Source organism: Sminthopsis crassicaudata, chromosome 2 (assembly GCF_048593235.1).
Source record: "Sminthopsis crassicaudata isolate SCR6 chromosome 2, ASM4859323v1, whole genome shotgun sequence".
In the NCBI taxonomy this organism is placed as follows: Eukaryota; Metazoa; Chordata; class Mammalia; order Dasyuromorphia; family Dasyuridae; genus Sminthopsis; species Sminthopsis crassicaudata.
Window position 1 is genome coordinate 436673014 of NC_133618.1, and position 26716 is coordinate 436699729.

The following is a 26716-nucleotide window of genomic DNA, read 5'->3' on the forward strand; positions in this document are numbered from 1 at the left end:
AGTTGGACACAACTCTATCCTCTAAGAGCTTATATTGTACTGGGAGGAAAAGCTGTCCCCACTCTGTCCTCCATATACACATGCATGTCATTGTCCTGTCTTTCTTCCCACCCCTCTTTTCTATTCCCTCCTCAAACCATCTCGCCAGGATGCTCTCTTCTGTCCTCTGTTGTCCCAGATCAGCATCATTCCCTCCTTGCTACCTTCTCAAATTCTTAACTGTGGTAACATCCCTGCAGCTAATCCCATAAATTGCCCTTTCCCCAGCTCTGGAGGTACCCCAGCTCACACAGAACCTGACTGATCTCTCGGTGAACATCAGTGACTCCATTGAGATGCGATGTCCAGTGGCTGGGGCCCATGTGCCAGACATTATCTGGTACAAAGATGAGAGGCCACTGGAGGAAGAATCAGGTATGGAGGGGCCCTGGGAGTGGGGAGGTCCTGGGAAGACCCAAAGGAAAGTCCCAGGCATGGAACTATGGCCCACAGTTCTCCTTCTCCGTTCTCACTCTTCTGTTTATCTTCTTGTTTGCTGATTTTTCTGACTCTGGGAGGGATGGCTCCTGTCTCATGCTCTTCACTATAGTCTTTCAAGCCCACTGCCCATCAAGCTCAGAGGTGGACAATAGACAATCTCTTTTCCTTTTGGTTTAATTCAGACAAGTTTGGACTTTTTCAAAGGGAGCTTTGAAGAAACTGAAAGGAAGCAAATCCAAGAACTGGGCATCCAGTTGTATTCCAAAAGATTCCCTCTCGATGGAGCAGTTGGCTCAGGCCCTCCCATTGGAAATACAGACTCCTTACGGCCCCTGCTTTGTCTTGGAGACAATCCTGCCCCACAAAACCCCTTCTTATACTCCTCACCTTATATTCTTTCTAAAGGAAAAGGTTCATTTGCTCCCCTGATTAGTTAGATTGGTTATTCGGTGCTTTTTTGTTCTTCTTAGAGGACAAACCTAAGGGAGAGGCATTAGCAAACAGCATCCCTTAATCCCAAAAGTACTTCCTTCATCTCCAGGGAAGACTAGGAACAATTACTCCCAGAAATTTGCCATGGATTGTGTTGAATTCAGGAAGAAATTGTTATCAGTGTTGAAAAAGGGGGATACTTTAAAGGTTGTCTCTCTGTCCCTCACACTCAGCCAAATCAAATGTGCAATTTCTTTTGGCTAGAGAACATTGAATTCCATGTTGTGAATGGGCCAGAGCAAAGACCAAGGACAAGGTCCACATGTTCTGGGTGAGGGAGGTGGGGAGGAGACAAAGGTAATGCTATCCCTTCAAATCTGCTCTAAACATGGCAGAGTTCTAGCATTAGATACAGGGAAGCAAAGGGAGGCATACTTTATTCAGAATTGTTAGAGACAGTCTGTTTCAGGATATTAGTGTGCATCCCCTTTCAGCACTAAAACTTTAATTTTTAACCATGATAGATGGAATCTTTCTAATCTAATCTAATAGATGGAAATATTTTCTAAAATGGAGCACATATATAGGGTGATATCTATCTATCTATCTAGATATCTATGGATATAGATAGATACATCTATATCTATGTCTTCTGGTAGATAGGATAGGATAGACATAGGAAGACTGATATAAATCTTCCTAACCAGAGGATAACAAACATAATTTAACCTCTTTTTAATTTAAAAAAAATTTTTTGTTATATATGTACATTTTTTTAACCTATTTCCTTATGAATTATATTGGGAGAGAAAAATCAGAACAAAAGGAAAAACTACAAGTGAAAAAAAAAAAAAGAAAAAGAAAAAAAAAGTGAATATAGCATGTGTTGATTTACATTCAATTTCCATAGTTTCTCTGGATGCAGATGGCGTTTTTCATCCAAAGTTTATTGGGATTGTTTTGGATCACTGAATTCTAAGAACCAAGTCAGTCATAGTTGATCATCACACGATTTTACTGTTACTATGTACAATGTATTCCTCATTCTGCTTGTTTCGTTTTCCAGGCCTTTCTGAAATCCACATGCTCATAATTTCTTATAGAACAATAACATTACATTACCTTCATATACCATAACTTATTCAGCTATTCCCCAGCTGGGCCCCCTCAGTTTCCTGTTCCTAGCCACTACTAAAAGGGCAGCTACCAACATTTTTGCACATTTGGGTCCTTTTCCCTTTTTTATGATCTCTTTGGGATACAGGTCCAGAAGAGACACTGCTGGATCAAAGAATATTCACGTTTGAAAGCCCTTTGGGCATAGTTCCAAATTGTTCTCCAGAATGGTTGGATCAGTTCACAATGCATATGTGTCCACCAACAATGCATCAGTGTCCCAGTTTTCTCATATCCCTTTCAATATTTGTCATTATCTTTTCCTGTCATCTTGGCCAATCTAAGAGGTATGAACCTCTTTTTTTTTTTTTTTGAAACTCATCACTGTAAACCTTAGGAATTGTCTTTGGCTGAGATACTGAGAATTTTTCTGGGCTCCTCACTGTTCTTGAAAAGTTCTCTTCATTTTATAGGTGGTTTTTTTAAATAGCTTTCTCTTTTCCTTCAGCATAGCTATTACTTCTCACTGTGCCTGCCTCTAACTGTACTCTGCCATCCTCATTCTCATATAATTTTGCTTATCTTAATATTCTATGGGCTGAGAAACTAGATAATGAATTGTGATAGAAATGTGTGTTAACCAAATTACTAGACTCTGAATGAAGATCTCTTCTGTGAAGAAAATATTTGACTTTGTGACAACTGCTTTGGCTGCTGAGATGCCTTGTTTGCTTTTTTTCTGGTGTCAAGGTTGACTGATAAGTGACTCCAATATAAGCCACGGCCCCCGCCTTTGGAGCTCACAATCTCTATGAGGCAACAGGATGCACATATCTGAAATACATGACCAATTCAGTTAAATTCAATTCAACAAATATTTATTGAGCATAGCTATGTGGAAGGCCCTATGATACAGAGAATACAATACAGACCCTTCTTGACCTAGACCACAGTCTAGCTATCAGGGAGGAAGGAGGTTCTAAAGATTAGAAGTAGCCGTTATCAGTCCTGAAGGTCTCGGAGAGACTTCAGGAGAATAACTAAAGAATGTATTGCTGGGTAGGAGGAGAAGGGAGAAACTATTCTTCCCTCTCCTTCCCATCACTGACTTCCTTCCTTCCTCTCTCCTAGGGATTGACTTGGCTGACTCCAACCAAAGACTGAGTATCCAGAGGGTGCGGGAGGAAGATGCAGGCCGATACCTGTGCAGTGTCTGCAATGCCAAGGGCTGTGTCAATTCCTCTGCCAGCGTGTCTGTGGAAGGTAGCAGAGCCATACCTGGGGATGGGCAGCCATTTAGGACATGACACATAGGTGGCACAGTGAGAGAACCTCCAAAATATTAATGCATTTTTTCCCTTTTTTTAAAAAGTTTTTTTTAATTTTCAAAACATATGCAAAGATAATTTTCAACATTCACCTTTGCAAAACCTTGTGTTCCAAATTTTTTTCTCCAACCTTCCCCTAAATGGCAAGTAAATGGCTCAAAGTCTCCTATGGACAGCAATGCTAAGAGGAACAATTTTCAAATGGGGGGTCAGGAGTGGGAGAATAAACAGTACTTCAGTTTTACCTTGTCTTCTGGTTCTGGTTAGAAGTCTTTGTAGGTCCAGGACAGACCACAAGATCTCTGCTGAGGGTCAGGCTTTCCAATTAGATAAGATTTTCCAATCTTACATCTCTTTCTCACATTCAGGCAGTGTGATGACTTTGGATAATGTGCTGGATCTGGAATTAGAAGACCTGTATTCAAATTTTGACTCAGACACTTGAATTCTGAGACAAATCACTTTCCCTCAGGTTGTTTTCTCATCTATAAACTTGGAGTAGTTATAATACTTGCATCTCACGGGAGTGTAGTGAGGATTAAATGAGATGATATATGCAATGTGTTTTGTAAACAGAGTGCTATATAAATACTCATTGTTATTACTGGGGTGGGAGAGACTAGCAAAGACCTAGGGAACTTTTTAGAGATAACCTGGTTGCTGAGCTGCAAGGAGACAGGAAAATGAAGACCCCAAATTGGAAGAACAGGTACATGAAGCCCACATCAACCTAGAGGGCTATGGAGAAAAAAGATAAGGCTCCAAGAATCCTCACTCTTATTTCATGGACATACCCCAGAGTCTACCCCTGACAGTGGGTTAGCACTGACCTTTCCCTTTCTTCCTCACTTCCTAGGATCCGAAGACAAAGGCAGTATGGAGATTGTCATCCTCATTGGCACCGGGGTTATTGCTGTGTTTTTCTGGATCCTCCTCATCCTCATCTTCTGCAATATGAAGCGGGTGAGTCTAAAGCAAACCAGGACCCCCCCTCCCAATCCTGCCTCTGCCCAGCCACTCCTACCTCTGCTGAGAGGCTACTCAGTTTGGAAGGAAGCCCAGGATGTAGCAGAGAGAACATGCCAGATGCCCTCTAGCCCTTGTTCTGCAGACCTCACTGCCTCCTGACAATAGAATGGAAGCTTCTTGAGATGTGGAACTATCTCATCTTTATTTTTGTATTTCCAACACCCAGTACAGTACCTGGCACGAAGCAGAAAATCTACAAATATTTGTTGACTGATTATTTTCTCTTGATACTGGAAGTAGATGAGACTAGCCAAGATAGGAGCATACTACCAGAGATAGAGGAACTATTAGTCTTTGTTTCTAAACCATTCACTTCTGCCTGCCTATCCCTGAGCCTTCTATGTGCTGACCGACCACCCATCGTTCTTTTATTAATATCATTGAATCTGTTTTCTTTGAAGTTTACCCCCTTTTCTTACCTTGTCAAGCTCTTTTCTCTAGTAATTAATTCTCCTTACCCCCCTCTCTCATTCTTTCTCTCATTCTCATTTTTCTCTCTTTAATCTCTCTCATTTTCTCATTCTTTGTCTTGTTCTCTCTTCTTCCCCCCCCTTTCTCCCTTTTCTCTGTCCTTCTTTCTCTCTCCTTCTCTTTCTCTCTCCCTCCCCCCTTCTTTCCTTCTCTCCCTCTTTCACTCCCCCTCTATCCTCTTTCCTCTTCTCTCTCTCTCTATCTCTCTGTCTCTCTCTCTCTCTCTGTCTCTGTCTCTGTCTCTCTCTCTCTCTCATTCTCTCTCCTCTCTCATATAGGTAGATAGAAGCCTTCAGACAGATCCTATAAATAGGGCAGAATTCTTTCCTTTCTTTTCCTTTCCAAGATTCTCCAACTTTCAGGAGAAAATCTTTCATCCTTCAGATGACCTAGCTCTAGACACCAGCTATGATATTGACAACCTGAATGATCTTGAACAAGTCATTCTGGATCTCATTTTTCTTATCTACAAAATGAAGAGGCTGAACAAGAGGATCTCTTTGTTGTTGTTGTTGACTCATTTCAGTCAAGTCTGACTTCGTGACCCCATTTGAGTTTTCTTGGCAAATATTGCAGTGGTTTGCCATTTCCTTCTCCAGCTCATTTTACAGCTAAGGAAACTGAGACAAACAGAGTCAGATAACTTGCCCAGGGTCACATAGCCAGTAAATGTCTGAGGCCATATTTGAACTCACCTTTTAGATCTATGGCTCTGTGAAAGTTACTCTGATATAACTTCCCCCTATTTCTCCCAACTCTGCTTTTTGGAACCAAGCAAAAAAAAATTTTTTTCAGAGCAGTAATAAGGGCAGGTAATCAGAACTTTTACTTGAGAACAAATAGATATAGATATATTGCCTATAATAGGATTTGAACTGTGGTGTTCTTGACTCCAAGGTTGACTACCCTATACATTATACCCTACTGGTGTAACACCTTAGCCTGATTTCCAAAGTCTGATCCCTGGATTAACTTATTACTTCATATAACCTATATGAGTGACTCATAGTAAATGTAATATAAATGTAAATAGCAATTTTTTCTGTTTTGGCCAGAAACCCTGAGGGCCTTCTCCTGCCTGATTGATTTTTTTTTTTTTGGAGGCCATTTTTTGCTTCATATCTTACCTAGCCTTAATCACTGAATAGACATTGCCTTGTAAAACAGAACTGTTAAAGAACCTAGTTTTAAAAGGCCAAAGTCTCTCACTGCAATCTCTAGTCATCCTGATCTATATCTGGCCCCCAGACCAAGGTGGGTCCAGAGGGGAGAGTGAAGCAGGATACCTAGCACAGCTCTCCCTCACTTAAATCCAATTCACTTGCACATCAGAGCATCACATCCCTAATGTCATGGTCCTTTTTGAGAATGAAAGACAAACAATAACAGCTTTAGCCAAACTGAAGACACAGTCATTCCCTAAACATTCCCTGCTTTTTTTGATCATCATATTTCTTCTGTCAAGATATCTCTCCCCTCTGCATCCCCCCCAGCCTAGTTCCACCAACCAGCTCCTCTGCTTCTGAGGTCCTCAAGGCCCAAGTTAGATACTATTCCTGAGACTCCTTTTTGACATGCTCCTTGCTTTCTCTCCTTCCTTCAAGCAATCTGAGACTCATATCAGTGATCTCATGTGAGTTTTTAGTATCCATCCTTATCATTCTATGAGCCCCTTCATAGGAGTGGACCTCACCATCTCCTTCTTCCATGGAATTTCCCCAAGAGAATCCAGCACTGGGCCTTAAACATAAAGAATTCGAGAAGGAAGAGAGTATCCATAGGCTCATAGATTTAGAGTTGAAAGGGATCTTAGAGGTCATCTCATGTCATACCCTCATTTTATGGCCCAGAAAACTGAGGTCCAAGGGAGTTAAGTGGCTTGACCAAGATAACCCAGGTAATGAACATCGGAAGTGAGATTTGAATCCAGGTCTTTTAATTCCAAAGCAAATATTTTTTCTACTGTCTTGGTCATCTAATATGCAAATTATGTCTATGACCTCCTCAAGATGTTATTTTGACAAGGCTATGTTTTCATGAATCCAATTTGAAATGTTAGAAGAGGTCAACTTTGGGGAGAAGAGAAATTTTAACTCCACCCCTGTCCCCTTTCCCTATTTCCTGAAGCCTGCCCATGCAGACATCAAGACTGGATACCTGTCTATCATCATGGACCCAGGCGAGGTAGCCCTGGAGGACCAGTGTGAATACTTGCCCTATGATTCCAGCAAATGGGAGTTTCCCCGAGAGCGGCTCCATCTGGGTGAGACAAGGGAATTGTGTGGATCTTGTTAGTCCCTGGGAACTCAGTGCTCTGAAATGGGTGGGAAAATCACTGGGAAATATGTGGCTTGTGAAATAGTGCTAGCTTGGAGGCTCTTTATGGGGAAGAGGAAAGAGAGATCAGTGCAATGGACTTGTGGGAAGCGGATGGGGAAAGAGTTTGGATCCTCATCCTACACACCTGCTTGGGGACATGTAAAATTCCTTCCATTCCTAAAGCTCATCCCGGAAATACAGACACATCTGTCCCCTCATCCTGACCCACCCATCCGGGCCTGTGACCCCTAGTCCCCCAGGCACAGAGCTCCCCTTTCCCATGCCCCCTAGGGGTCCGGTGGATCTGCAGAACCCCATGAGTTATTTCCTGCCTTCATTCCTGCTTTTAGCTAGGGAAGGGCTGTGAGCACCTGGAGAGAGAGGATGCTGGCTCCTTCCTCTTCCCTCTTGTCCTCTTCTGCTTTGGTCCTTCTCTTTCACTCCCAGTCCCTTCCTGTTTTGGCCACAGTTCGTCTGAGTTTTTGGCTCTGCCTTCTTCATATTGTGGCAGGCACGCCATGGCTGAGTCAGCATCCCGCAGTCCTTCTGGCCCTGGACTCCCATGCCTGCACTCTACCATCCTGCCCTATTGTTTCCCCTCCCTGCCACCCCACTATGCCCAATAACCAAAGCTGTTTCCCCTCACTGCTCCTCTCTATTCACGTACAGCAACTATGACCCATTCCTTTCTTCTCCCCTTCCTTTCCCTTCTCCCTCTCTCCTTTTGCCCAACAGGAAGAGTCCTAGGGCACGGAGCCTTTGGAAAGGTGGTTGAAGCCTCTGCCTTTGGTATCAACAAGGGCAACAGCTGTGATAAGGTGGCAGTCAAAATGCTGAAAGGTAAGCTGGCCACTGGGGGTCAAATGGGAGGGCAGACAGTCTTTATTCTTGCTCTGAAGATCGTGGGAAAGTAGCGAGTATTAGAAATCAGAGGAACCTGTATTCGAATGTCACCTCAGATATTGGCCTGGATAAGTCACAATCCCTCAGTCTCAGTTTCCTTCATTTGTAAAATGGGAATAATAATACACCTTGCTGTTTTGAGGATCAAATAAAACAGTATTTTGCAAACCTGACAGTAAAAAAAAGTCTTGAATTTTCAGAAACCTTAAAATACCGTCTAAATATGAGATCTTAACAAAGATAATGGCCCTTGGACTGTGATGCTTTGAAAAGAAAGAAAGACTGGAGCTCTCTGAGAAATAAGGCTTTGTTTGTGTTTCACCAAAAAGTCTGCCCCAGAGGCAGAGTGTCCTGTGGGCCTGTACAGACTCCCGTGTAAAGGTCTAGAGCTAGAAGTGACCTCATCACTCATCTGGTCCAGTCCTTTCATTTTACAGATGAGGGACATGAGGTGCAAAGAAGTCTAAGTGATCAGCCCAAGATCCCACAGGTTCTGAGGGCCTGCGGCAGGACTCTGACTCCAGAGTTAATGTTCTTCCTTCTGAACCAGGGTTGCCAGGTGGTGATCCTGTGTGGGAAGGAGGGAGGGGACACACAGGTGAAGCACAACTGGGACAGATCCTGAACACAAAGGTCCCTGAGGGTGCACGGTCCTTATTTTCACACAGCTGAGGGATGGAGGGAGGCAGGGCAGATGTACAGGAAGCGTTTTACACACAAGTAGGAAGTAGGGGCAAGAAAGTAGTCAGTTTCTGCCTTTGCCTGCCCAGCACACCACTGACTCTCCAGTGTCTGAGACAGATAGAGCCCCTGTCTTAGAGTCTTGATGGAAGATTCTAGGAGCCCCTGCAAGAGAGTCCCTTAGGCCAGCTCTACTGCCCCTGCCTGACCAAAGAGAAGGGAGCCAGTCTTTCTGAAGAGAAATGAATGATGTAAGACCTGATTTTCTCAGTGGGACTGGGCCAAGGCCATCAATGGCAGGGCTTGGCCACTGAGGAGCCCTGCGAAGACTATACACACACCTGGGTTAGGGAAGCCTTCAACACCATGCTGTTTCTTTCCAGAGGGGGCTACTGCCAGTGAACACAAAGCACTGATGTCAGAGCTGAAGATTCTGATACACATCGGAAACCATCTCAATGTGGTCAATCTCCTGGGTGCCTGCACCAAGCCCAATGGTTAGTGCTGGGGGGTGGAGCCATTTGAAATGGGGGAGGAAGGGAGTGCCAGATAAGGAGTGGACTGCATTGAGAGAGTAGGGCCAGACCTGCAGAGGATGACTTGGAGGGGAGGAAGTACCTGAAGGAGGGGGGACTTCGGGGAAGGGAAAGTAGCAGACATAGAGAAAGAGGAATTTGGGGTGTGAGCCAGACATGGAGGGGGAAAAATTTAAAGGATGGCAGATATGAAGGAGAAACTGGATTCCCACCCTGGTGGGTACAGTGGTACCTGTTTTCACTGAAGGTATCAATATGCTCTAGACAAAATTTTAGTTCAGTTGCATTTCTTTGATGAATGAGTCATGTTACAGACCTTTGGCTGCAAATTCCTATGTCTCAACTGCAGTCCTGAGCTGAGACTGTGCAAGTTGGGAAAGATTCCTTTATTTCTCTTCTCTGTCTTACTTGTGACATTGTGCTCTTCTTCACTGCCACTAGGAAGTAGCAAATAAGTGTGACTCAGCAAAGCAACCAAAGGATAAAGTTACCTTCAGTGAGCAAGTTAACAATCCATCCACAAACATTCATTAAGCATCTGTCACATGCCAGGCATTATACTAGGCACTGGGGATACCAAGACAAAAAGGAGAAGTCTCTGATCTCCAGGGGCTTTGGGTCTATTAAAATTAGATAATGTACACAAACCATTTTGCAAACTTCAAAGTACTACTATAAATAGTAATTATCATTATTCTATTAGAGAGAAGATGAATACTTATAAATATATATATATATACACATTCTGTATAAAATAAATAGTGGAGGCAACAAACATGGACCATTTTTTCTAGAAGTTTGACTATGAAATGAAATAGATATAGGACAACAATATGAGGGAATGGTTGGGTCAAATGATTATTTTGTAAAGAGGTGAGGGACCTAGCTAAGTTTGTAGATAACAGGGAAAGAAGCAGGAAATTAGAAGAAGTTGAAGATTTGAGAAGCTTTAAATTTTGATAGTTTATAGAAACAACCATTAAGCAAAACAAGATTTGAGAGCAAACTATATTCTCATATCGTCAACACTCATATCTTTTGCCATAGCCTAATCTCATTTTCAGACTGAATAGAATAATCTTTTCTTTATTATTCTAAGAACTCATGAGCACTTTTATGTTCCATCCCTCAGGGAATATAATTCTGATGCAGGGGTATGGGCAAGATCTCCACACATCATCTGCTTTGTCCCAGACGAGCTCTGTTTCTTCAGTAAAATGTCAGATAGCTGCAGTACAGGACTGCACTTGAGGCAGTGCAGACTTCCAGCTACTCCATCACATCCAGTGTAGTCTTGGAGTCAGAAAGATATGACTTTGAATCTTGCTAGACTTAAACTCTTAGTTTCAGTTTCCTCATTTGTAAAAAAAAAAAAAAATGGAAATATTTATAGCACCTATCTTCCAGGTGGGTTATGAGAATCAAATGGGATGATAAATGTAAATAGTTCGCAAACCTTAAAGCACTCTCTAAATGTTAGCTAGTATTATTACCTCCCTTAGCTTTCAATAAATTTGAGTGGCACATGATAATTCTAATCTCAGCAGTCACAGACGAGGTGGACCAATAGTCACTAGCTTAAAGGATGGAAATACTGAACAAGAAAAAAAAATTTGGATTCAAATTCAAATTTCTTGTCAGACACTTGGCAAATCATGATGTTTCTCTGAGTTTCCTTACGTACAAAATGGGGCTGATAATAACATAGATCTAATAGTTCAAATGAAAAAATGTGCATAAATAGTATATAAATTTGCCAACCTTGAAATGCTATATAACTGTGAACTATTGTTAGTGTAGCCAGACTCTGGATTTAATTTCTTAATCCATAAGTAATATACACTAGATGGTGCATGGACTTACCAGGTAAGTGAGGCAGTGGATAGAGCACTGTACTCAAAGTCAGGAAGACTTGGTTCAAAAACAGTCTCAACTGTTTGGCTCAGTTTCCAAATTAAAAAAAAAATGGAAATGATAATAGCATCTATTCCCCAGAGTTCTTATGAGGATGAAATGAGATTATTTGTGAAGCTCTTTGCAAACCTTAAAGCACTATATAAATACTAGTTATTATTGCTGCCTAATATACACATGCATGGCCTACCTGTGGCACAGATAACTCTCTGAGCTGAGATTTGGCCTCCCTTGTCTGCAAGGAAGACCATTGTGAGGGGCAAGAGAAAAACTGTGTCTGGGAACTCTCTCCCCAAGAGAGGTATTAGAGCTATCTACCATAGTCATATAGCATAGGGGTACAATTCTTTGGGGGTTTAGAATAGCACCACTTGCCCTAAGTTCCTCTGAGTGGGAAATAGACTCCTCTAGACCAGGAGAGTGACCATTCACCAGTCTGACTTACTCTACCAAACTTGGGGCAAAAATAACAAATAGTTATTAAATCCCCTTATCAAAATAAGAATGAAACAGAAATCGGGGTGGTTATACATGTTTGGGTGGATAAAATAGACAAAAGAATAATGAGCTCTTCAATTGAGGAACAAGATAAAAATCTGGGTTCAAAGCGACAACAACCTCTCTAGGGAAATGTACTCTTGGCAGTGTCTAGGGTTATAGCAGCTGGAAAGCAAGAGATTGGGGGCCAGGCTCCCCTCTATGTCTGCAGCTCTCGGAACTCCCATAAGCTATTCAAAAGCTCAAGACTTCTCTCCATCAGTGTCTTTAATTCCATTCTCCAATTCCCTCCCTTTTTTCCCAAAGTCTCTCTACACACACTTACAACAGAAATGGCTCAATCAGAAGTCACATTCCTCTCCAACAATGCTCTGTCTCTAAGCTATGCTTCAGGAAATGGAAATGTCCACAGACCTAGGAAGCGAGTGGGATAACATTATTAGTATTGCAGATTTTTTGATTTGCTTTGATTTGAGTTTTGGTGAAGCAATCAGGGTTAAGTGACTTGCCCAAGATCACATATATAATAGCTGTTGAGTATCTAAAGCTGGATTTGAATTCTGGTCCTCCTGACTCCAGGGCCATTCTTCTATCTACTGTGCCCCCTAGCTTCCCCACATTATTATTATTATTAATTACTGCAGTATAGTAACTATAATTTGTCTGTATGTCCCTGGCCATTTATAGATTCTTTTCCTTTTCTAGGCCTCTCACAGTGATCCTTCTTCTTTATCTCTTTCTCTGTCTCTCTTTTAGGCCCTCTTATGGTTATTGTGGAATTCTGCAAATATGGGAATCTTTCCAACTACCTTCGGACCAAGAGAGAAGACTTCAGTCCTTACAGAGTAAGTAGTTTCACTCAAGGAGTGTCTGAGGGCAACTTCTCTGGCTCTGGTTGCCCCTCAATGTCGTATTCTTGTATAATCTATCATGAGGCCACTGAACCATGATAAATGAGCTTTCAAAATGGAATCAACAAATGGCAATGTTTAAATGATCTCCAGAGACTTCTTTGTCTCTTTGCTCTCAGGTTGTTCTTAATATATGTAGGCCCTGGAAGAGTCCCAGAAAAGAGTGACCAACATGATGAAAGAACTTAAATCCAAACTATATAAAGATCAGATGAAGGAATAGGAAATATTTAGCTTTCAGAAGCTGAGAGAGGAAAAGCATGATCACTTTCTTCAAGTATTTGAAGAGCTACTATGGAAAAAATAAAATAAAATTCTTTTTGACCCATAAGGGCAACGTTGGGAGCAATTGGAAGGTAGAAAGTGAGGGGGAAAGGTTTAAGAAATGAAGATTTCAAAAGAAATAAAAACTCCTTACCAGAGTAAGCTTTCTAAAAGCTGGTGCTAGACGGTCAGGTCAGGTCAGGTCAGTTTCTCCAAACAGTGACTAGATGGCCATTTAGTAAGGACTCCTATTCATGTTGAGGTTGCATTTGATGGATCTTCAGCCTCTTCTGACTGTAAGAGTCTGGGATTTAGTGGCTATAACCCTAGAACCAGCTTTAGAGAGTAGTGTCTATTTTCTTTTGGAGGTAGATAGAGCTTCAAATAAATATAAAGATGCTGGGGCTCTGGGGCTCTACACTTACTATGGAGCTGGATCTCACTATAGTGCACAGCCTTGTCCTGACACAGAGTCCCAAAGGGTATTGATCTGTGGGAAGGGTAGGACAGAAAGTAGGATTGGAGATGGCCTCAGGAGCACTTTTGGTTCAACTTCAGGTGTATTCATTCAGCTCCTTTCCCTTACACACATGCAGTCTGTGTGCAGAGACCCTGTTTTCCCAACTCCTTACCAAGGGTCAACTCCCTCTTCCCTTTGCCCAGGAGGAGTTATGAAGGAGGCTAGAACTTTCTTCAGGAAAATAAATTTCATGAGGTCCTTAGCATCCCTTACTGCAGAAGGAAACTGAGAGCTTCAAGTTTCTGAGCTGTATGACTCACTTACACCTCTGTTGTTTCCCCAGGAAAAGTCCCCCAGGCTTAGAAACCAAGTCCGTTCCATGGTGGAAGCTGTGAAGGCAGACAGAAGGAGTAGGACAGGGACCAGTGACAGTGCAATCTTCACTCGTTTTCTGCTGGGGAAAGGCCTTGCTTCCCGGGCCCAGCCTATCCAAGATGGTAAGGAAGCTGGTTTTTCTGAATTCTACCATTTTAGTTTCCCTGGCCCACAGTTCCAAGATCATCAGCATGATGACTGCTGTTCTGTCCCTGGATCTGGAGGAAAAAGCAGGCACAGTGACAAGAACAGAGAGGACTACAATCCAAAAAACGGGCAAATCTTTAGGGATAAGGGGACCTACTGATTTCTTGTCCTGTGGTATGTAGGATCTGAAAGATTTTAATTCCAACTCTGCCATTTATTACTTGTGCTATTCAACTTCTCTGGGCCATGATTTCTTCATCTATAAAAAGAGGCAGCTGGACTAAGTGACTTCCAAAGTCCTTCCTAGCTCTAAATCTATGGTTTTGTTATCCTCTCAAAATACACAATGACTCCAAAGGTATTCAACCTAATGAAAAGATAATCAGGAATGGGTTATCATAGATGAATGACCAGTAAGGGTCACCATGGTTGAACCATATTTCCTACAATAAGAAAAATGTTTGGCTTCAGAGATATGCACCCCTTGGAAACATTGCCAAAAATAATTCATGGACTCAGCCTTTTTGTAATTAAAAGTTGTGGTGGGATACATGATTTGGTCATGAAGGATGATACCATAAAAAAATTAAGAGAACAGGGTATAATTTGGAGAAAGAAGGAATTTATGACCAAAGAAGAACTAGAGAACATTATGAAAGGCAAAATGGGCAACTTTGATCATATTAAATTGAAAAGTTTTTGCACAAACAAAACCAACAGAAACAAGATGAAAAATCAGGGGGAAAAAATCTTAACATCAAGTGTTACTGATAAAGGTCTCATTTCTAAAATATATAAAGAAATGTACCAAATTTATAAGAATTCAAGCCATTCCCCAATTGATAAATGGTCAAAGGACATGAGTAGACAATTTTCAGATGATGAAATTAAAACCATCTACAGTCATATGAAAAAATGCTCTAAATCACTATTGATTAGAGAAATGCAAATTAAAACAATTGTAGATACCATCTCATACCTCTTAGATTGGCTAAGGTGACAGGAAAAGATAATGAAAAAATGTTAGAGGGGATGTGGGAAAATTAGGTCATTAATATATTGTTGGTGGAGTTGTAAAATTATCCAACCATTCTGGAGAGCAATCTGCAAAACTATGCCCAAAGGACTATCAAACTGTGCATATCCTTTGACCCAGCAGTGCCACTACTGGGTCTGTATCCCAAGGAAATAATAAAGAAGGGAAAAGGATTCACACGTGCAAAAATGTTTGTAGCAGCTCTTTCTGTGGTAAGAAAGAATTGGAAAATGAATAGATATCCATCAATTGGCCTTAAAGGCCATTTACACCAACAGACTTATTTTAGAGCTGAAGAGCTTAGAGACGTGATTTTTCCTTGGATTCGAAATCCAGTACATTTTTCACATGACATAGTGCTTGTGCCATGACTGTCCCCCCCCCCTTAGAAAAGCAGGAACACCCACGCCACAATCCATGCTGATCATCTGAAACTATCCCGATGGAAATTCAAAAAATTTTGAGTCTTACAACTATTCTAACAATTCCCAGAAGTATTTAATCAATCAAGCAATCAGTCAGTCAAACAATAAGCATTCATTAGTACTAGCTAGTCAGGTCCTGGAAATACAAGACAAAAGTTGAAATAGCCTCCTTTTACAGTCTGTGAGGACTATCTGTAGGAGACAGACTGAGACAAAGACAAAGAGAGAGAGAGAAACAGACAGAAACAGATGGGGGTGGAGAGAGACAGAGAGTGGGGAGATAGAAACAGAGAAAGGTAGAGAAAGACACACATACACATAGAGAGAGACAGAGATGGAGAGGGAAGAAGGGAAAAGGAACGAATGAATAGAGTGTCTTAAAAGTTTTATTGGTATTTTAAACTTTAACAACTTCAGAAATATGTTATAAATTTACAAAAAATTTTGAAAGATTATTTGTTTTTTTAAATATTGATATGTTTCTTAATAAAATTCAATTCAATCACTGTCTTGTGCTATTCATTCTTAGTCAGATTTCAAACTTTTATCAGCTACTACTTAAGTGATTAGAAAGAACTGCATTTGTAATCCTAGACCTTAAGATCCTGGCCATAAGAGGGAATGAAATGAAAAACTAAAATTAAAAATGCATTATTTGAAATTCATACAACAAAATCAGCATAAAAGAAATTTAAATAAATTTTAATGGTAATTTTGGTAAGTTTGTAGCATTTAGACTTTTGCAGTTATTAAAGCTTAAAACAGTACTAAGTCACTCTGTAGATACAAAGAGAGATAGGAGATGTGAAGGGACTAACAGCTAGAGGGGATAAGAATTCCATCTTGGTTTCCCCTGGAAATGCATGATCTCCCTCAATCTAAGTGAATTAATTCAAATTTTTCAAATAGAGAAGGAGAAGCCCAATCTCCCACATCTCAGAAAATTTAATCATTCCTTCTTTGTTCATGGAGGTTGAGCTGAAGAGAACAAGCCTGTTCTAGGCAAACCCCAGTGATTTCAGACTAGGTTTCAAATGCATGTTTCTCCTGGTTTCTTTGGGCAGAGGATGACCTGTGGCAAAGTCCTCTGACCATGGAAGACCTGATCTGCTACAGCTTCCAGGTGGCCCGAGGGATGGAGTTCCTTGCTTCAAGAAAGGTGAGAAAAGGGTAGAAGCTATGCTGACCCCTCTAAAAGAGGCTGTCTCCTGAAAAGCATTTGGGATTCTCTGAACAAACAGGCAAAGAGCAACAAGAATTATGACAACAAACACTTCCATTTTGTGGGCATACCCCACTTAACATTATTTCATCTTGTTTCGTTTTACTACCACATCCTTAAAATAGAATACCAGATGAAGTCCCACAGGGATGCTTTTCTGCTGCTCACTGATCAAGCTAGAATGGTCCCAAAGACTCTTGTCCAACCTCCTATGTTAGGGATAAAGAGAAGGAAGCCCAAAGGTATCAAGTGACCCACTAAGAAGGAAGAAGTATTTAAACCTTGATTCTTTGACTGCAGAACTAATACTCATCATACAAAATGACAATCATGATATCACTCTAAGGACCTAATTGTTCACTGTGATATCATTTTGCTGTATTTTCATGGTATTTTAATGTCAGATAGATTCTATCTACTTTTTTTCCTGAACAAATTAGTTGGTTTTCATTGTCCTCACAGTAGTCCTCTGTGGGACACAGGATAAATATTATCTTTATTTTTAGAGATAGGAAAACTAAGGCTCTGGGGAGTGTCCAAGATCACAGTCAACCAGTGAGGCTCTGGATTACCCTTAGCACTTGCACAGGGAAAATCTCCCAGAGTAGATCTGGGCTATGAACTTGATCCTCCTTCAAGCAATATAGTGTAGAAGTGTGACTGATAGAAAAAAGCAGAGTATTTGAAATTAGAAAACTTAAGATTTGAATTCTGGCTTTGCTACTCACTCATGTGACCTTGTAGGCAAATCAGAAATAAAAATAAGGGTTTCAAAAAGTTTTTTATTAAGTATTCACCACTGTATAGGCAGTTTACAAATATTTCAATTTATCCTCACAACAACCCTTATTCCCATTTTACAGATGAAGAAACTGAGGCAAAGAGATTAAGTGACTTGCCCTGGGTCACACAGTCAATGTCTGAGGTCATATCTGAAGCTATGTCTTCTTGACTGCAGGCCTGTGCCACCTCCTCCAGGAGAAAAATTCAGCTTTTTATTTGGAAATAGAAAGCTATTGCCAGAATAGTGCATGAAGCAGTTCTGAGTACAAAGCCTTTGCTGTTAGAACAGTTACTTTCCTTCTCCAAAGTAATTAAGGTGACACCAATAAACTAAAATCGGAGATGATCCAAAACCAATGCTTAATATATCAACTTCATCGTTTTCCCTAGGCTAGCCTTTAAAGGCAAATAGGCTAATAAGTACTCGCTGATTGGTTTGAATTCCACATATTCCCCTGGTGTGCTGTCTGGTAAAAATAAGAATGGGCAGTGAAATGAGAGGCACTATGAAGTACAACAAGCTGAATACAACATCATTATTCAACCTCACAACTCCTATGTCAGCCAATAGCCCAGCCTAGAATACTCTCTATGACATTGCCTAAACCTACAGCCTTTTGTAGTAACATGACTGGTAAATTATAACTGTTTGCTATGATTTAACATTGAAGTCTACTAAAATATTATAAAATGGAGCTGATCAGCCATTTATGATAGTGTTTCCAAGAAACCTCCCCCCTTTCCTTTTCTCTCCCTCCCACTCCTACATTTTCTGTCCCAATGTCACAGAACAAGTTTATGATGTAAGGAAAGGACAACTGGCTTTTACAAGTGCATATATGCATAACCTGAGCTATGTTGGAGGTTGGTTTGGTCATAAATGTTGGGAAAACACTTAATGGACTCAGACAGTTGATATATGGGCTCCCAAATATAAAAATCCCCTGAGTTTTGTCTGCCAGCTTCCTCTGTGCAGTGAGCAAGCTATGACTAATTCCACGCACCATCAAGAAATCTTAATTGGCCAGAGAGTCTGTCTGATGTCTCACTCTCCTTTCCTTTCCCCAGTGCATTCATAGAGACTTGGCTGCTCGAAACATCTTGTTGTCAGAGAACAACGTGGTGAAGATCTGTGACTTTGGACTGGCCCGGGACATCTACAAAGACCCCGATTATGTCAGGAAGGGCAGTGTGAGTATGAAGCTTGGGGTCCAACAGATCCAAAGATAATAAGGTCAGGCTTTGCAACACAGCCTGGAGGGCACACAAAAGTTGGGAATGCATGAAGGCCTGATTCCCTGTAGGACAAAACTGGGAGAAGATTGGAGCCCATCTCACCTTCTCTGTACCTGACTAGGAGCACTGCTGGCCCCTTGAGGAAAAGAAGCAATACAGATAACAGTGTGAACAATAGTGTCAAAAGGGCAAAGGAGGAAGCAGGCTCCACCTGGAAGAGGACAGCTATTTAGGCTCACTATTGAATAAGTTTGATTTTTAATTAGAAACAATCAATCAACAAGCATTTAGTAAGTTTCTACCATTTGCCAGGCTCTGAGCTAAGTACTGAAGATACACAAATCAACATGAAACAATCTCTGCCTTCAAGAAGTGTAATGGATGCCCATTATATGCCCATATATAAATATTTACATATAGATACCTGTTTTATATAGATATTGATTATATGTCTACATACAGATAGATATGTACAAAACACATAAAGAAGAAATATAGGGTAACCTTGTGGGGGAAGATAACAGAGACTGAGGGACTGGAAAGGCTTTGTGTAAAAGGGAGTGCTTGAGACTTGGAGGATCTTAAGTGGATTGGTGCATTTGAAAAGGCAGAGTGAGGAGGGAAAGCATCCTGAGTATGGGCACAGCCAAGGCAAAAAGCACAGTCAGGAGATTAGGCATTGTGTATGAGAAAATTAGTCAGAACGGCTACACTACAGAGGTCACACAGAGTAAAATTATATAATATAGTTGAAATGGTAGGACCATGAAGAAATTTAAACACCAACCAGAAGAGCTTATATTTGATCCTAGCAGCAATAGGAGGTCACGAGTTTATGAGAGTAGGGAAGAGAGAAGATAGAGGCAACATGACCAGAGTCATGCTTCAGGTAATTTGGATAACTAAGTAGTGAAATGGAGAAGGGAGGGTCTTTCGAGATGGAGAGCAATTAAGAGGCTTTTGTGGCTGTTGTGAGAGGTGATAAGGGAATTATTGGGATATATTGAGAGATGTGGAGAATATCCCACTCTTAACTTTTGCATCACTCAGAAGAATGTGATTATGCCCCTCTGCTCCCTTTTGAATTTACAAGTTTAAGCCCAGCTTGCTTAAGAGTTGGTCCCTTTATATCACAGGCCCGGCTCCCTCTAAAATGGATGGCACCAGAAAGCATCTTTGACAAGGTCTATACCACTCAAAGTGATGTCTGGTCTTTTGGAGTCTTGCTCTGGGAGATCTTTTCCTTAGGTAAGTACTAAAGGCTCATTAAGTACTCTTGTCCTAAATAAAGAGATCAGATTATGTCTAAATCTCATTCATTCAGACCACAATCATATGATCATTGTACCTTTAGAAAAAAAAAAAAAAAGAACTATCTTCCTTTTAGATAAAGGTAGATTACTGACCATCTCTATATAGGCTACATAGAAATGAACACATTCATCTATATGCATGAATACATATACATGTATATCCATAGCAATGACATATATGTATATATACTAATCCACTTACATGACACATGTAACATATGCATACTGATCAGCATGTATATTCACATCAATATGTACACTATACAAACACATAATAAACAGACACATATATGTGTATACAACACACATGTCCACTAAAGGACTTCATATCAACATGCATACCTGGACACTGATATTAAAGAGGAATTTGAGCCTTTTATAATAATAACCAGCATTTCTGGAGAGCTTTAAGATTCACAGTGCACTTTATATAGGTTATTTATTTCATTTGATCCCAACAACAACCCTGAGATATAAGTGCTGTTATTATCCTCATTTTACATATGAGGAAACTGAGGTGGAGAGAGGTGAAGTTCCCTGTCCAGGGTCACACAATAAGAGACCCAGAGCACATTTAAGGCAAATATAGCTTAACCTCGTCAATTCAGATGACAGTCATGGAATCTGTGGCTGAGGCCTTAGTTTTAACCCTTCATTCATTGGGAAAATATGGAAAGTAGAATGTTAAAACTGGAAGAAGATCAGCTAGTCCAACTCCTTCATTTTACAGAGAAGGAGAAACAAAGGGAGGAGAAACAATTGGCCCAGTGTTTCATGTTGGTGGAACTGGGTCATATGTGGTGAAGTGGAAAAAAATTTGTGAGCTTGGGAAAATCACTTTAGTTACTTCTCTGGGTCTCAGTTTCTTCTACAAAATGAAGGATCTGGATAAACTAGGTGGCCTTAAGGTCTATGATTCTACATTCCTGTCAATTATAAATCTATGATACTAGAACTTAAATCTGGCCAGCCCCTTTTCCTTTGTAAGGTAGGAGTAAAAACTAATAGAATTATTAGAAGGCAGCATGATGAAGTATAGATAGTTCTGGATTTGAAGCCAAAGTTTAGGCAGCATTTGAATCCCAGACTTTTGTCATCTACTTCCTGTGTGATCCGGGGCAAAAGACCCCTCAGGTCCTCAATTCCGTCAACTCTGAAACAAGACAATTGGAATAAATTATTTCTAAATACTAAATCTATGAGTGTAGGATGAACAGGGTTACAAAGAAAATGTTTAAATACTTAAGGCTCAAACTATTTTCACATATGACCAAGCCTTCACTTGTATAAAACTAATGATGCTATAGTAATAAAGCCATCTCATGATTAAAGCATGGTCCCCAAGGGCCTTTCCAAGGTCACGGTTTGAATGAATGAACTTTAGCAGTCTAGTTTGAAATCCTGAGGAAAGGCAGAAAATATAAGCAGTTAAAATACATAACAATTCAAACTTCTCTGGTCTGTCTCTTGTTACTCCAAGTGATGAGGTGGGTCTGAGTTCTCTTGGTATCTCAGAGCTGCTTGGGAGACAGAAGCAACTTGGTGTGGGGTGGAAGGAGTTTCTATGGCAAGAAGAAAAGGGAATGGCAGCAATCCCTCTAGAGGAAAAGAAAACCACTTAATTCCCACTCTCCTAGAGAGAAACCCTCTAGATTATTCTTATGTTCTGATTTCTTGCTATTCCCAACCACCTTTGTGTGTGGCCACCTAGGGGCCTCTCCCTATCCTGGTGTGCAGATTAATGAAGAATTCTGCCAAAGGCTTAAGGATGGCACGCGGATGAGGGCTCCAGAGTACGCCACAGCAGAAATGTGAGTTTTCCACCTTCACTCAAAGGCTTATCTCTGCTTTCTGGAGAAATTTATACTAATTCAAGGGAAAGAACATAGGAAAAATGTCTGGTTTCCCTTTGACAGCCGCCATATCATGCTGAGTTGCTGGTCAGGAGACCCCAAGGAAAGGCCAGCATTCTCTGACCTCGTAGAGATCCTGGGAGATCTACTTCAGGAAAATGTACAGCAGGTAAATGCATGTTTTTCCCCATACCTGGACCAGATGGACTCTGCCTGCCCAGGTATTACTTTCTGGGATGAATCCTATTTTCATCTAATACTTCTTTCCATCTCAGAGGGAAGAAAATACTGTTTGTTGCTATGAACGCATGTGTCCATCAAGGGATATATGGATATTTGTATAGTATGCATGTATATATGTATATGTGTTTATGTGAATATATGTGCTGATCAATGTGCATATGTATGCATGTTATACTATATAAGTGATTCAGTATATATTTAGGTCATTGTGTGAATGTGTATGCATATGTGTTCATGTTATATAGATGAATGTGTTCACTGCTATATCGCCTATATAGAGATGGTAAGTAATCTATCTTTATCTGAAAGAAAGGTAGCTTTATTTTTTTTAAGATACAGTGATCACATCAAATGCTTTTACTTTTTTCCTCTTTCCTGTTAGCTGCTAAGTAGCCTTAGTATTTGCTCTAAATAGATGAAATGTCTCATTACAGAAATCAATCAACAAACATTTATTAACAACTACTTTGCGCAGGACACTATGCTAGGTACTGGGGTTACAGAGACCAAAATAAACAGCCCCAAGAATGTGATATCACCAGCAGGTTTGGGGCAGTTAGACCAGAAGGAAGTAGAGAGTAAGCAAGTAGAATGTTTCAGTAGCTCTCACTGAAAAAGCCTTAGCCAAGCTAATTTTTTGAGAGTCCTTCCATTGTGTTGGCCTAGGATTTTCATTTGCTTTGCAACTTAGATGCAGGCCTGTGGATCAGCATAAACAGTGTACTTAGCATCAGCCACTGGACATCTTTGACTTAAACCTATACTTTCTCTTCAGGAAGGAAAGGACTACATTCCCCTAAATGACTCACAAAGTTCAGAGGATGACGGCTTCTCTCAGGGGCCTTCTGCTGCCCATCACAATTTGGATGCAGAAGAATATGACCTGAGACTCCATTGCCATAGTTTAGCAGCAAGGTCAGTTCTCTTTCTGGGGATGAGGGAATAGGATGGACTGAACTGCAACAATAGTCTAAAAACAGGCAGCTTTTGGCTTAATAAAATCCCAGAACTTCCTGGGCTTTAAAACTGAATGCTTCTAGTTCCAAGGGCTTAGTCAGTAAGTATAAAGGAACATTTGGAGTTTGTGCATTATTTTTCATTTTCATGCTTATTGGGACTCCTTGGAAAGAATCGTCAGTTGATAGGAATATATTAAATTCCTATTATACTTGGCACTGTTTAAGCTCTGCTCTTTGGAGATAATGGACACAAGTTAGAATCTCATCCCCTGTGCTACTTGTTATCTCTACAAGTTTGGGCAAGTTATATTTAGAATCACAAGATCTTAGAGGTGAAAGAGACCTCAAGGACCATCTAATTCAATCCAAATTTGAATAAGATCTCATTTGAAAACTTTCTCAAGACATGTCCATCTTCATATATAAAATTAAATTAGATGGCTTCTAAGGTCCCTTCCACCCGACCATCCTTAGTCCAACAGAGATATATCTCCAGGTCCACCAAAGAAATCACCATTCATTCCTCACCCTTCAAACCTTCTGCCTGCCAGAATGGTGAACACAGTTTCTTTGCTTGAGAAATTATTCCAGGAGCAGAAATGCTCTGCTTTCAATTGTAAGAATGGAAAAATGACTCCAAGGAAGGTATTCCCCTATCATTCCTCTCTAGGCAGCTAGCCCCCTTGTCCTCCTCCAGCTGTACAATTCTTTAGCTGCCAGGGGCTTACCCACAGACAAGCAGGAACAGAATAGGAACTTTAAGGGATGTATTTTGTATTGTGGTCAGTTTAGGTTTTCCAATAGCATCTTCAGCCCAAGATAATGTATTTTTCTTTTAAGCAGATACTATAATTGTGTATCATTTCCAAGTTGTTTGACCGGAGGGAATCAAATCAGGTGTCCATCAAGAATAAAAACCTTTGAAGAATTTCCAATGACTCATACATCATCTAAAACACATCCGGTAAGTAAAGGCGGAGGAAAGAGAAATTGGCCCTAGAGTTATGAAAGGTCAGGAAATGCCTATTTGGAACAGAGATAAGGCCTTTCCCAGCAAACAAGTGTCTCAGAATTTGGAATAAAAATTTAAATTCCAAACAGCAGCAAGGAAACAGTACTGTCAACAGAGTTCCCAGACCTGCTATACAAAGTGATTTCTATTTACAAAAGACCTGCACCTCCTCCTGCTGTGGGGGTCAGGGATTACAAGGTCAATACTGCCAGCTCTGTCTTAGTGTTTCTGGAGTACTCTGAGCCCCAACAGAAGCAGCCTCTTGGAAACAAACAACAGTCTTTCAACCTGCTCCTGTGGCTTTTTCCAACACTTCCCTTCCTGTAGAGAGGGTATCTCATTCTGACCCACTAATGGAGTCCACTAGTGACTAAGTGTCTTAATCTTCATTTCTAAGGGATGCCTTTAGTTCAAATATCATTCCAGACACTCCCAGAATAGAGTCTAATGGTTTATGCAGATTAGAATTCAGTCTTACAAAGCCATTTCCTTCTACCACAATGAATTACATCCCTAGACTAACAGCCTTCTTAAACTAGGGGGAAAGGGAAAGCCAAGAACATTTCTATATTAACAAATAAGGGCAACAGAGATGAGAGAGGCAAAGAATCCAGTTGGAGCTAGCCCAGGCCTTGGCATCAGAAGACCTGAATTGGAGTCTGCTAATGCTTATTAGCTAGGGGCAAGTCATTTCCTCAGTAAAATGGAGAGAAATTATACATACTACTAATGCATAGAATGATTGTGAGGAATGAAATATGGCCTATTTTGACAGATAGTATCTCTGGCTGTTTCAGAAATGGCCTTTAGCTACATTTAGGGGATAAGACCTAAGTCTGTAAATAACTCCCTCCCTTGTGTTACCACCATTCTACCCTGGAACCTGGGATTTGATAGACCTTTATACTTCAAGTCAAGTCAACAAGCATTTATTAAATTGCTGTGTGCCAGGCACTGTTCTAAGCACTGGAGATACAAAGAAATTTTTTTTTTAATTTTTTATTATATATATATATTTTATAATATTATCCCTTGTATTCATTTTTCCAAAGTATCTCCCCCTCCCTCTATTCCTTCCCCCCGATGACAGGCAATCCCATACATTTTACATGTGTTACAATATAGTCTAGGTACAATACATGTGTGTGAATATCATTTTCTTGTTGCACAATAAACATTAGAATCCGAAGGTACATGTAACCTGGGCAGACAGATATTAGTGCTAACAATTTACATTCACTTCCCAGTGTTTCTTCTCTGGGTGTAGCTACCTCTGTCCATCATTGATCAACTGGAAGTGAGTTGGATCTTCTTTATGTTGAAGATTTCCACTTCCATCAGAATACATCCTCATACAGTATTGTTGTTGAAGTGTACAGTGATCTTCTGGTTCTGCTCATTTCACTCAGCATCAGTTGATTTAAGTCTCTCCAGGCCTCTCTATATTCCTCCTGCTGGTCATTTCTTACCGAGCAATAATATTCCATAACCTTCATATACCACAATTTACCCAACCATTCTCCAACTGATGGACATCCATTCATCTTCCAGTTTCTAGCTACAACAAAAAGAGCTGCCACAAACATTTTGGCACATATATGTCTCTTTCCGCTCTTTAGTATTTCTTTGGGATATAATCCCAGTAGTAGCGCTGCTGGGTCAAAGGGTATGCACAGTTTGATAACTTTTTGGGCATAATTCCAGATTGCTCTCCAGAATGGCTGGATTCTTTCACAACTCCACCAGCAATGTATTAGTGTCCCAATTTCTCCACATCCCCTCCAACATTTGTCATTATTTGTTCCTGTCATCTTAGCCAATCTGACAGGTGTGTAGTGGTATCTCAGAGTGGTCTTAATTTGCATTTCTCTGATCAGTAGTGATTGGAACATTTGGATATAGTTTCAATTTCTTCCTCTGAGAATTGTCTGTTCATATCCTTTGACCATTTATCAATTGGAGAATGGTTCGGTTTCTTATAAATTAGGGTCAGTTCTCTATATATTTTGGAAATGAGACCTTTGTCAGAACCGAGATACAAAGAAATTTAAGACAATCCCTGCCCTTAAGAACCTCATAGTCTAACAGGGGAAACAACTTTCAAATTTTGTTTGGCTACAAACAGAATAATTTGGAGTGAATCTGAAGGGAAGGAAGGAAGGCGCTTGCATTAAGAGGGATCAGGAAAAACTTCCTATAAGTGAAACTTTAGCTGAAATCTGAAGGAAACCAGGAAATCTGAGAGGCAGAGATGAAGAGGGGGAGGGTTCCAGGATCCATGACCGCCCCAGGTTGGGTGATGTAACAAGCTTTGTGAGAGAAACAGTAAGATCAGTCATTCTGTCATGAAATTCATGTATTATTAGGTACAAGAAGATTGGAAAGGTGGGATGGGGCCAATTATGAAGGGCTTTAAAAGCCATATAGAGTATTTTATATTTGACTTAAAAGCAGAAAAACAACCAGAAAACTTTTGTAATAGTCTATGAAAGGAAAGAAGGAAGGAAGAAAGAGAAGGAAGGAGAGAAAGAAGAGGGAGAGAAGGAAAAAGGAAGCAAGGGAAAGAGGAAGGGAGGCAAGAGAAAGAAAGGAGAGAGGGAGGAGGGGAGGAAAGGAGTAAGAAAAAAGCATTAATTAAGTACTTACTAAGTCAGAGCATTGAGCTGTGATGAGGATACAAAATAGAAAATCAAGACAAACCCTGATCTCTAAGAGCTCACTTTCTAATAAGGGAATAACATACATAGGAGGTTCCAGCAGTAGCAAAGCA

At 40.6% G+C, this 26716-nt stretch overlaps 1 protein-coding gene across 1 annotated transcript in view; it reads left to right on the forward strand.

The window, feature by feature from the left end:
* Nucleotides 1–26716, forward strand: part of FLT4 (fms related receptor tyrosine kinase 4) — a 111323-nt gene that overhangs the window by 80649 nt on the left and 3958 nt on the right. Inside the window, exons 14-28 of the mRNA XM_074292345.1 lie at nt 268–414; nt 3160–3291; nt 4213–4319; nt 6984–7119; nt 7911–8015; nt 9143–9256; nt 12464–12552; nt 13686–13839; nt 16390–16484; nt 18399–18521; nt 19703–19814; nt 21591–21690; nt 21796–21901; nt 22751–22890; nt 23778–23898. Of these exons, the coding sequence (XP_074148446.1) occupies nt 268–414; nt 3160–3291; nt 4213–4319; nt 6984–7119; nt 7911–8015; nt 9143–9256; nt 12464–12552; nt 13686–13839; nt 16390–16484; nt 18399–18521; nt 19703–19814; nt 21591–21690; nt 21796–21901; nt 22751–22890; nt 23778–23898 (1781 nt within the window). The remainder of the gene's footprint in view (nt 1–267; nt 415–3159; nt 3292–4212; nt 4320–6983; nt 7120–7910; nt 8016–9142; nt 9257–12463; nt 12553–13685; nt 13840–16389; nt 16485–18398; nt 18522–19702; nt 19815–21590; nt 21691–21795; nt 21902–22750; nt 22891–23777; nt 23899–26716) is intronic.